General features: G+C 38.1%; 1 protein-coding gene across 5 annotated transcripts in view; it reads right to left on the bottom strand.

Annotated features, from left to right (window-relative positions):
• kiaa0513 (KIAA0513 ortholog) overlaps positions 1–11,134 on the bottom strand; it is a 54,080-nt gene that overhangs the window by 27,044 nt on the left and 15,902 nt on the right. For all 5 annotated transcript variants that reach the window (XM_062036188.1, XM_062036190.1, XM_062036191.1 and 2 more), the window contains exons 2-8: positions 9,691–10,175; positions 4,022–4,121; positions 3,827–3,900; positions 3,610–3,680; positions 3,271–3,478; positions 3,141–3,181; positions 2,947–3,019 (exon numbers count right to left, since the gene is read on the bottom strand). In XM_062036188.1, the coding sequence (XP_061892172.1) occupies positions 2,947–3,019; positions 3,141–3,181; positions 3,271–3,478; positions 3,610–3,680; positions 3,827–3,900; positions 4,022–4,121; positions 9,691–10,052 (929 nt within the window). In that variant the 5' untranslated portion in view covers positions 10,053–10,175. The remainder of the gene's footprint in view (positions 1–2,946; positions 3,020–3,140; positions 3,182–3,270; positions 3,479–3,609; positions 3,681–3,826; positions 3,901–4,021; positions 4,122–9,690; positions 10,176–11,134) is intronic.

The raw sequence follows: 11,134 nt of genomic DNA, 5'->3' as shown, positions 1-11,134 counted from the left end.
TAAAGGGCCACACACACACACACACACACACACACACACGCACACACATAAACGCTACTATCATAACAACTAACAAGACATCAAGGCGAAGCCAAGAGTCGATTTTTTTAACAAGGAGAAATTCTCAATACTTTTCTTTTGTCGAGCACAAAGAAAATAACATTTTAGTTAAATGTAAGTTGTGTCTTGGATCAAATATCCTATCTACTTCAAGTTCAAGTTAAAGTGCCATTATGTTGCAGCTATTTAAAATAGTTTTGTCAATTTGTTCTGGCCAGAAACAAATTGGCCTTTGAAACATATCTTTGTCTTTGTGTGTTGTATGTAGAGCACATTGCTTAGCAGAGTTCAGTGATGTAAATGCATGTCAAGTTGATCAACACATTGTATTATTCTCCAGTGCAATAACAGTACTGAAATGAAGGCTAAAGGGCATTATTGGGAGCTTTTAAAAAAGAAAAGAAAAAAAGAAGTAACTAAATAGTTACTTTTCAAAGTAACGCATTACTTTTTGGTGTAAGTAACTGAGTTACGTTTGAAATGAAGTAACTAGTAACTATAACTCATTACTGGTTTTCAGTAACTAACCCAACACTGCTGAGGAGTCATAGTGTAACTTTGTGTGGTGTTTGAGTTGTCCGACTTTTTGTGTGGCCATAAACGCACCATTGGTTTAGTGGTATGCGTGTTGGTGACAGATGACAAGTTGGTTTTGGCCTGGTTTGTACGGCAGAAAATGACTAGTTTTTCGAGATAGGAGTGTTTTACTCATGTAACATGAGTAAAACACTCCTATCTCATCTCATGTTTTTGGTGTAGTTATGGCCGAATATAAACAGTTTTGCTCAATAAAGTGATCGATATAATTCCTGGCCTCGAAGCATCTCGATAGACGTTACAATAATTGAACGGTGTTCAATTGAACGGTGTTGACGAACACCGTTAGGGCCGCTTGTTGTCACTGTCACTCAAAGTTGCATTGCAAAATTACACAGAATAAATGTGTTTATTTTGTTTAGAATTCAGATTGGATTTGATTTGGTGCGCGGCATATATTTGCTGTGCGCAGAGGACGCTTGAGCAGTGCGCAATTGCGCAGGCGCGCACCTTAGAGGGAACGTTGCTTGGCAGTCCAAGTCTTGTTGAAAACACGCCATTCGTCATCAACTTTTCTCTTTTTAGCGTCTCGGGTGTAAACCGTGCATCACTTGTCGCTGTGCACCTTCACTCACAGGTTACACACGGACATACGCCCATAAATAACACTTTTCAAAATAAAAGCAACACAGTTGTATTGCGCGCACAACATAGATGTTTTTTCAACTTTATTTTGTAATTTGTGATTGCAGCTGTTCACATTCACTCACAATCACGCACGCGCATACGTCCACATGGAAGTAATACAAATAACGCTTTTCAAAACAAAAGCAGCACCGTTGTATTGCACACTCGACATAGATACTTTTTTAAATTTATTTTGTAATTTATGATTGGCCTCACGCGGGCCGGACAGGGACGCACAAAGGGCCAGATGTGGCCCGCGGGCCGCAGAATGCCCAGGTCTGTGCTAGTAGGAGGTACTAGTAGTAGTGGCTGCTGTAGTCAATACCCCCCCCCCCCCCCACACACAGCCACAGCTCTATCCACCATCAATTTCATGCATTAGTGGTGAGAACCTATACAGTACATTTTATCATTTAAAAAATGTTAATAGGTGTGTGAGGCATACTTGGAGCCTAAACGTGGTGTGTCCACTTAGCTTGTTAACTTCTGTTGCTACATAAATAAAGGTAGCAGGGTGATTTGGAGGTATAAGAGTGAATCATGTGTCAAATTGTCTGATTTTCGCTTTTAGTGGATGGTCAGAGACCGTAACACCAGCGAATTGTTGGAATCTACTGTACAATAAAAGTGGCTGGTGTTCCACATCGATTAGTTGCAGTTCAAACAATAATCTCAGTGGATGTTCAAACCCCAAAACCAGTGAAGTTGGCACGTTGTGTAAATCGTAAATAAAAACAAAATGTGATGATTTACTAATCCTTTTCAACCTATATTCAATTGAATAGACTGCAAAGATATGATACTTAATGTTCGAACTGGAAAACTTTGTTATTTTCTGCAAATATCATCTGTGAAGGCATCATTAATGCTGAAAGGTACATACAGGTTTTGGAGCAACATATGTTGCCATCCAAGCAATGTTATCATGGACGCCCCTGCTTATTTCAGCAAGACAATGCCAAGCCACGTGTTAAAATAGCATGGCTTTGTAATAAAAGAGTGCGGGTACTAGACTGGCCTGCCTGTAGTCCAGACCTGTCTCCCATTGAAAATGTGTGGCACATTATGAAGCCTAAAATACGACAACGAAGACCCAGACTGTTGAACTTAAGCTGTACATCAAGCAAGAATTCCACCTGAAAAGCTTCAAAAATTGGTCTCCTCAGTTCCCAAACGTTTACCGAGTGTTGTTAAAAGGAAAGGCTATGTAACACAGCGGTAAAAATGCCCTTGTGCCAACTTTTTTGCAACATGTTGCTGCCATTAAATTCTAAGTTAATGATTATTTGCAAAAAAAATTATCTTTCTCAGTTTGAACATTAAATATCTTGTCTTCAATTGAATATAAGTTGAAAAGGATTTGCAAATCATTGTATTCTGTTTTTATTTACGAATTACACAACGTGCCACCTTCACTGGTTTTGGGTTTTGTAATTGTGAACTCCTACAACACAGAACGCTAAATAGCTACTTAACAAGAGTTGTGGTTTGCTCAAAAAAAAAAAAAAAAACACTGCCCCCAGCGTTTTGTTGGAAAATTGCAAGTCAAGGGCTTAGAATAGTTATAGCAGGATCACAACGATCAATATCTACAGACAGAAATATATACACATGTTGGGAAAATAATAAATCTGCTAGACATGGTTTAAGGACAACAAATACCAGATGGGTTGCTGCTTCAGGTGGGTGTACAAGTACACCTTTTCTCCTTTGGTTTCCTCTGGAACCTCAGACACTAAGATGAGAATATTGTATTTGTTATGTGTTGTCAAATATCATGTTGAAATAATGATCAATGGAGCAGGAGGAAAGAAATCCTTTAATGAAATAGACAACGTACGCGTTATGGCCTTTACCTGATAAATTAGGTTTTGTCTTAAATTGACTTTCACCATCCCTAGAATGGATGCAGCCAAGAAAGGACACATTAGATATCAAACAATAAGTTCATGCAATAGACTTAAAGAAGACGATGCATTTGCTCACTCGGTCTTCGGAGTCACTGAGTTTCTCAACTTGCTTTCAAGGCCTCCAAAAAAGCCTTTGACGTCAGTCTTCGATGAGTTTTTGAGGAGTCGCTCAGCAGCATCTTTCTTATCAGACAGCCAGGAGTTGGCCTTGCTTAGGTACGAGTCCTGACCAGCAGGTGGACCACCACGATCAAAGAGCTCTGCAGGAGACGGCTGGGACTTTCCTATAAAAAAAAGAAATGGTTTAAAAAGGATGATTAATACTAATAGAATACTTGTAATTGAAAATGTTTATTCAATTATTTTTACTTTGAAGTGAGGATTCACTGGAAAATCAAACAACTGAAGCATTTACCAATATAGTAGTATGTGAAGCACATAGTCATTAGATTTTTGGCTGGGCTGTAGTCATCCATTTGGTGACATCTGAAAACAAACAGACCCAAAATAACAATTTAACCACAGCAATAATCTTGCATCTATGTTTCTTTGTTTTGTTGATTCATGTGTTTTATTCAAATATTCACAGTGCTAAAAATGGTACACATGGAAATAAATGTAATGAAACGTACTCAAACAATACGACAGCAAAAGACTGCACCAGTCTGTAGAAGGTACCTTCACTCACACATTTAGATTGGCAGCGCTGAGACAAAGCAGGGAAAACTAGGTGAGAAGGCTGTTTGTAGCAGTAATAGTATTTTAGTCAGTCATAATACACAACGCACAATACAACAAGTATTATTCATCATAATTATATAGTTCACCTGTGCACTGACAAATTTAGCAAACCACTCTCTGCCTTTCCCATTTTCACCGCTGCACAGCTCTCCAAAACGAGATTTCTCTTCTTGGTCCAAGTCCTGCCTGTGGAAATATTGTGCAGCCGTTAATCATCAATAAACCATTAACTAATGTGACAATGCACTTAAAAGCGCAACCTAAAATTGTTCTAAATCTATTATAAAGGTTAAGCGACCATTTAGTATTTATCAAATTACAAGTGTATCTAGCCAAATGTATCCACATTAAATACATACGCTAAACCAGTGTTTCTTAACTATAGGGCCAGAGCCCATTGTTGTTGGTTTCTCAGCTGTGGTCCGTATGGGCCGCAGCGGTAGTCAGTTGTAATACACTTTCCCACCACTTATGCCAGTCATGACAATCTCAAACAAACAGAAGTCTGGAGCTTTATAGAATTTTCTTAAGCGCAAAAATTATGAATAAAGAGGTAAAGCGGTATTTTCATTTGCACATAACTTTTATTGACAGTTTATTTAAGAAACATATATTAATATTATCATTATTATTTATTATTAGTTTATTTATAATTTATTTTAAGACTGCGTAATTGTATGTACATTTTTTCTTTCATTTTAGAGTCCTTTCTTATGCAGTATATTTGGTTAGTACTTATTTTTGTAATCAGCCTGACTTAAGGTCAGGCTTATTTGGTTTATGTGTTAAAAAATATTAATCTTTGTGTTTAAAGGGGAACTGCACTTTTTTGGATTTTTGCCTATCATTCACAGTCATTATGAGAGACATGATCACACGTCTTTTGTTTTTTTAGGATTTTAAAAAGATGATAATGTAGTAACCATTGTAGTTTTCAAAGCCCTTTAAAATAACTTAAAATCCCTCCATCAACATTTTATATACACGCTGCAAGTATATATAACCTTAATAACAATATGTAATATGTACAATATTTATCATATTTTGGTCATTTTATGCATTACTGGAACTTCTTTCCTTAACCCATTTATTTCCGTTTCCATAGCAGCACACTTGACTTCTGGCAACAAATGTGTGTCCCTACTTCCGGATACAAACGCGAGTGCATTCTAATCATGGCAGACTTGGTAACAGACAACAAAGATAACACTGGAAAATATTGTAAAACTCTCCATATCAACTCAGATCAACGGAATGAAAGTTGAAAAATGCACTGGACTGCTACTGCAATGAACATACTTGCCAACCTTGAGACCTCCAAATTCGGGAGATTGGGAGGCGGGGGGGGGGGGGGGGGGGGGGGGGGGGTATATTTATAGCTAGAATTCACTGAAATTCAAGTATTTCTTATATATATATATATATATATATATATATATATATATATATATATATATATATAAATAAAATAAATACTTGACTTTCAGTGAATTCTAGCTATATACAGTATATACAGTATATATATATATATATATATATATATATATATATATATATATATATGTATTTTATTATATATATATATATATATATACATATAAATAAAATAAATACTTGAATTTCAGTGTTCATTTATTTACACTTATACGCACACATAACACTCCTCTCTACTCATTGTTGTATTTGAAAGTGCAATGCTTTGCAGCCAGTAGCACAGCCTTTGAAGGAGCATAGGTATGGGCAGTGTAATATTCTGGGTTGGAGTCAATAACCAGGCGAGGTGATGAAGTTACGTCTATTTACTTCATACTTCAGAACCGACTCCCACACTTGCCGTCAGGGTGCGCAATACAACGTAAACCGTTGGCCAACCAAAAAGTAACCACAGAACACTATACGGTATAGTGTTCTGTGGTTACTTTTTGGTTGGCCAAGCCGACGTGACGACAGGCTGTCCTCACTCAGGTCCGCGTGGACCTGGAGGGGGCGTGCTTGTTGTCCGGCTGGAAATCGGGAGAAATTCGGGAGAATGGTTGTCCCGGGAGATTTTCGGGAGAGGCACTGAAATTCGGGAGTCTCCCGGAAAATTCGGGAGGGTTGGCAAGTATGACAATGAATGAGAAGCTGTCCTGAAAGTAGCTGATTCTAAACAAGAGTTGAACGCATTCTAGCGTATATTTAATGAATGAAATGTAAACACAAATGTATATATTTAACCACTTAATTGTTTGACATCATAGGGGAAGCTGAGCTTCCCTTCCACTTTTAAAGCAATCACCACTGCCGCAAACCCTGCACTAAAATAAATAAAGTGTGCAAAAGTTTAAACCAAGTCTTAAAACAAATAGGGGAATACGGAACAAGACAGTGAGTTATAATTTGTGTGCATATTGAGATACTCAATGTGGCCTATAAATCAATGGCACAAAACGAGTCGCAATGTTAACCAGAACTTAAATAATTATAATTTGACATAAAGAGCAATATACAATACTTGAAAATATACAATGGAAAACTGTACTTGCCCTCTTAAGGCACTAAAATAGTACATTCAATCACTTCAACATGAGGGGCTGATTATTCTTCAGAAAGATGTCAGCTGTCATTCTGCTTTCATGGATAAAAATGGAGGCTGTGCTGAAGAGCCCTTTTGCTCTCCACAGTCCACATTGTTGAAGGACCACAAAGAAACGTAGTTGGTGTGACGGACTCCTGACTGTTGTTGTGGCTTATCTTTAGTTTAGCAATAGTTGTGTGTAAAAACTCTGCATACTTCCTACCATGATACTTTTGCAAATGTTTTATCAAATATGTGGTGTCGCACAAATTGTACTCAGCTGTTTTACGTTTATCTTCTTCGCGTTGCAGCCGCTACATCTCTGTTTAATGCACGTTGTGCAATCTTGACCATTAATGTGATGGTTTGGGCTTTTGGATCGGCCATGTTGGGTACTCAAAAAAATTCAAGTTTGAATTGCGATTTTTTTTTAAAATTACGATTGTAAATTGATTCATAATTTTCAAAAATCGATTAAAAAAAGTTGAAATTCTTTTAAGAATATTTTTTTAAAAGGATATTTTTAGGCCATCTTTGCGTCCCTGGGTGTATACGTCATCATCAGCAGCCAAGAGAAGCGTTTATGACCTCTAGTCTGTTTTGAAAAGGTTTTATTATAATTTTTAACCAAATAAGGTATTGAGGGAATCGATTAAAATCGAGACTTGTGTTGAACCAAGAAACAATTCTGAATCTAATGGTCAGAATCGATTCGAACCGTGAGATGTAAGGTCCACATCCCTAAAAATGTTTCCATACATTTTGTTCGATAAATTTGGACCGTATCGTTAGTGGACAGTCAAGGATCGTTCCCGAGCATCAGATCAAACCATCCCTAGTCATTTTTCCAGATGGCCCAAAGCAGCTGGACCATAACAGCAACATTCATACAATACTGTAAGTAATTGGTCCTGGGTATGACTCAAAACTGCATCCGGTGATGAGGCTTCAGTTCGGGAGTTCTGGAGTTTTGGGGAAGGTGGAGTTACCCCTCAGTCATCATTGCTCCCAGGTCCACTCTGACCCGGGGTTGTAGTACCAGTCAGGGTCCCAGCTATGGGTTAAATAGCATTTCAAAGACCTCAACGATAGAAGTGGCGGAGGATGACACTGCATGTCACAACGGCACTGAAGGCGGATGAAGGCTGCAACAGAGGGTGGTCTCCAGTCGTCATGGATACATGCCACTGGATCAAGGCCCCTCTCTGCCAAGGACCGTGTGGTGGCTGCAGGCGCATCAGTCTCCCCACGCTAAAAGACGTCACGCGCAGGCGTCCTCCCGAATGGGAACCCATCCATTCTGAGGACAGTCATACTCGACTACGAGTGACTGCCGATGATGATGACTAAGTAATGGGTACTTTATTGGTCCACATGATTCTGCGCTCTTTAAAGTGGAAATTGGTTGTGTAGTTTTAACAAACAACAGCGATAAATCATATTAAAGATTGAACTTGCCAACTGACTAACCTTGCATATATTGTATATTAGGGCAAATAAACTGGTGGTCCAGGGACTAAACCCGGCCTGGAAATGACACCAGACCAGACCTGCCTCTCGATTTCAATTCAAACCATTTTTACAGCAAATTCCTATAAACACTAGAGCGCTAACGTTGTGTAGAGGAACTTGGACCAGTGTAAACACATCGGAAGATCCTTTTAACATCCTCAAAGGACAGCATTCCACAGCATTGGATAATTGTGTTTTGTGTAACAGGAAAACTTTTTTCTGAAATGTGTTACTCTGAAAAAAGAAATAGATCAAAAACTAATGTTCACTAGAGAGGCTGCTGGTTCCCAAAATAACAACACTAGTGAAGGGAGAAGTCCAGCCCCCGGCCTTAAGACATTTTAGTTGAATAGTCCTGCTATATGGGGCATTCTACTACTTCACTGCTCCATCCTCCGAAAAAAATCTCCCGCCGTTCTTTCTTTGCTTTAGACCTGCATCCATCCCGATACATTCTTGGTAGTAGCATCATGTATGTAGCACAATTCAAGATATTTTCTTGATTGTGGTTGCTATTTAACATCAGCATAGCCATTAGAGACGTAATATTTGTGCCAATATTACAGTGAACATTATGTCAGTATGACACTCTATGCGCTAGTCGCCACAAGAAATGTGGTCTTCTTTTGACAAAACACTACCGCTTTGGTACACTGGCGCCGCCAAAATCAACCAACATGTAAAAGTTCTTAAGTGGGGCTTTAAGTCATCCAGCAGCAATAAAATTATAGATTTAAATTGCTGAATAGACGGTATGTCTAATAAGCACTGATCCTGCAGCCGTTTGTGTAACTGTCAGTTTGCATGTCCTTCTGACACGTGCTAAATAAAATGCCAAATAGTGCTTGCAAAACAGTGATGAGTGTTGATAAATCACACTGCGTGTGATAAACTATTACATTTGCTTTTTCTCCTCCCAGTATTGTAGGTGTTTTGATGATCAGCATATATTTTGCATATAAATGAAGACAGAGACTAAATGGATGGCCCACCTTATTCTGCTCACGCAACAGACACAATCCACTTTGCACACCTTTAGTAGATCAGCTTAGCATGTGCTATCAGGTTTGTACATGTTTTAGTGCACGCTAACCTTTAGAAAAATCAGGCCCTAGGGTTTAACAAAAAAAGAAAGTACCAATTGAGTTATCAACTAAAATGTAATCCTAATTACACTAAAATTAGCCCTAGTGTGTGAATGGTGTGTGATTAAATATATGTTCAATTTCATAAATCATTAACTATCACTAACTTTACATTTTAGAAAAAATTATTGGACTTCAATGTAAAGAATTGTATAAATTGAAGAAAGAATATTTGTTAAAAAATTATGTTTTTTGGATTTTATTACAAAAAAAGCCTTTTTAAAAAAAAAAAAAATCTTTACACAAGGGAAGTAAACATAATATTCACAAGATTATACTATTTTTTTATTTGTAATTAAATATATTTCGGTAGTGACAACTTTGGGGAGAGGAAAACCATTCCCAAACATTCTGAAAATACAAAATAAAAGTTGACTGTTCTTTTTTTAGAAATGTGTACTTCAGGTATTTTACAATATATCTAGGGACACAATTTTGGGAATAAAACTTACAAAATTTGAAACTATTTCCAACCTCACTTTGAAGCAATGCTGTAGAATGGTCCGTGTATGCTCAACGGAGCTAATAACTTCTGTCTTACCTTCCATGAAACACTTTCTCCACATACGTCTTCATGAACTCCCTTCTCTCAACTGCCTCAGCATCATTGTCCTCAGCACTATGAGAGGATGACGATGACGAGCGTCTTAGTTCCCACACGGTTGAGGGCGGGTCCATGTCATTCTCACTGTCTGCGGACTCTGTTGCATCGCTCACATTTCCATCCTCATCTTTGTAATGGTGATGGGAGCTGGACTTGGTGGGGGCCATGGGTTCAGGGAGTGAGGGTTGCAGAGCCAACCTGCAGGACAGTGGCTCTGCGGAGAAAATGTCTGAATGGCTCGAAGGGTTGTCTCTCGGTGTAGCCTCAGATGACATGTTGAAGTCTATTAGGTTGTCCATTGCCAAAGACTCCAAGTTGGCTCCTTAGTCTTAGAAGGAGGTATTCAGTGCTCCACAGGAACAAGCATGTGGCTGCAGAACAGGCGGCATGAGGTTTCCCTTGTCTTGACTGCACTCATACATCTGTAAAAAAAAAAAAGAAAACATGAGAACAACTGTTGTAAGCTTTAATTATTACTTTGCTTTGAGCAAAATGTTATTAGCAGAATGCTCATGTGTTCACAACAGCAACAAGTAACTAAATATGGCACAGACTGATACAAAACAGTACATGCATTTGCATTACTAAAAAAACATGAATGTGTTCCATATAAATTTGTTTGTTTTGGTAACTAACCATTTCATCAATTCCTCTGCTAGAGATTATATTTCACTGCAAACAACGTGCTATGTCATAATCATAAAGTAGAAGCAATAAGTACTAACAGGATGTGGGTTGCAGCCTGTATGCCACAATCAATTTTTTTTGTGCTTAACAGCTAACACATTGTATGCTGTAGATCAAAGTTATATTTTCTGCAAGCTTTCTCTTCTGATAGGAGAGATAGGTTAGATCAAGGGTGTCAAACGTACGGCCCGCGGGTCTGAATTTGTTAAGTATAACAAAAATGAGCTGACATTTTTGAATGAAAGGAACTGCTGTTCTAAATGCGTCTACTGGTTGTCGCAATAGCAATTCTTTGAATCACCTGCAGGGAGAGCGAACATAACTTCAGAGGGGGCGAAGCTTTGTGTCATGTTAAGACAGGAGAAGCAACACTTCCTGTTTTGACAGTACGTACTTACGGTGCTTATTAGTGGTATTAATGATACAAAATGTGGATTGTTACGTTCATCCCTTGATTTTCAAATTTGTTGTTGGTAAAATAACCTGTGACATTTCAAACCCCCCCTATAAAAATGCTTTTGATAATTACAACATTTCGTGTTGTACAAACGTACTTCGGACACATTTTCTGGGCGCACATTAATATGCTGAAATAATGTGTATCCCCTTCTAACTTCATGTGTGATTAATGAAATGAGTCCAAATTCACAAGTTTTGTTGTAGATGATACTACATATGTACAGAATATACCACA

This window comes from Entelurus aequoreus, linkage group LG24 (assembly GCF_033978785.1).
Source record: "Entelurus aequoreus isolate RoL-2023_Sb linkage group LG24, RoL_Eaeq_v1.1, whole genome shotgun sequence".
NCBI classification, from domain to species: Eukaryota; Metazoa; Chordata; class Actinopteri; order Syngnathiformes; family Syngnathidae; genus Entelurus; species Entelurus aequoreus.
Note: the sequence above shows the minus strand (reverse complement) of the source record. Positions and strands in the feature narration are given on the sequence as shown.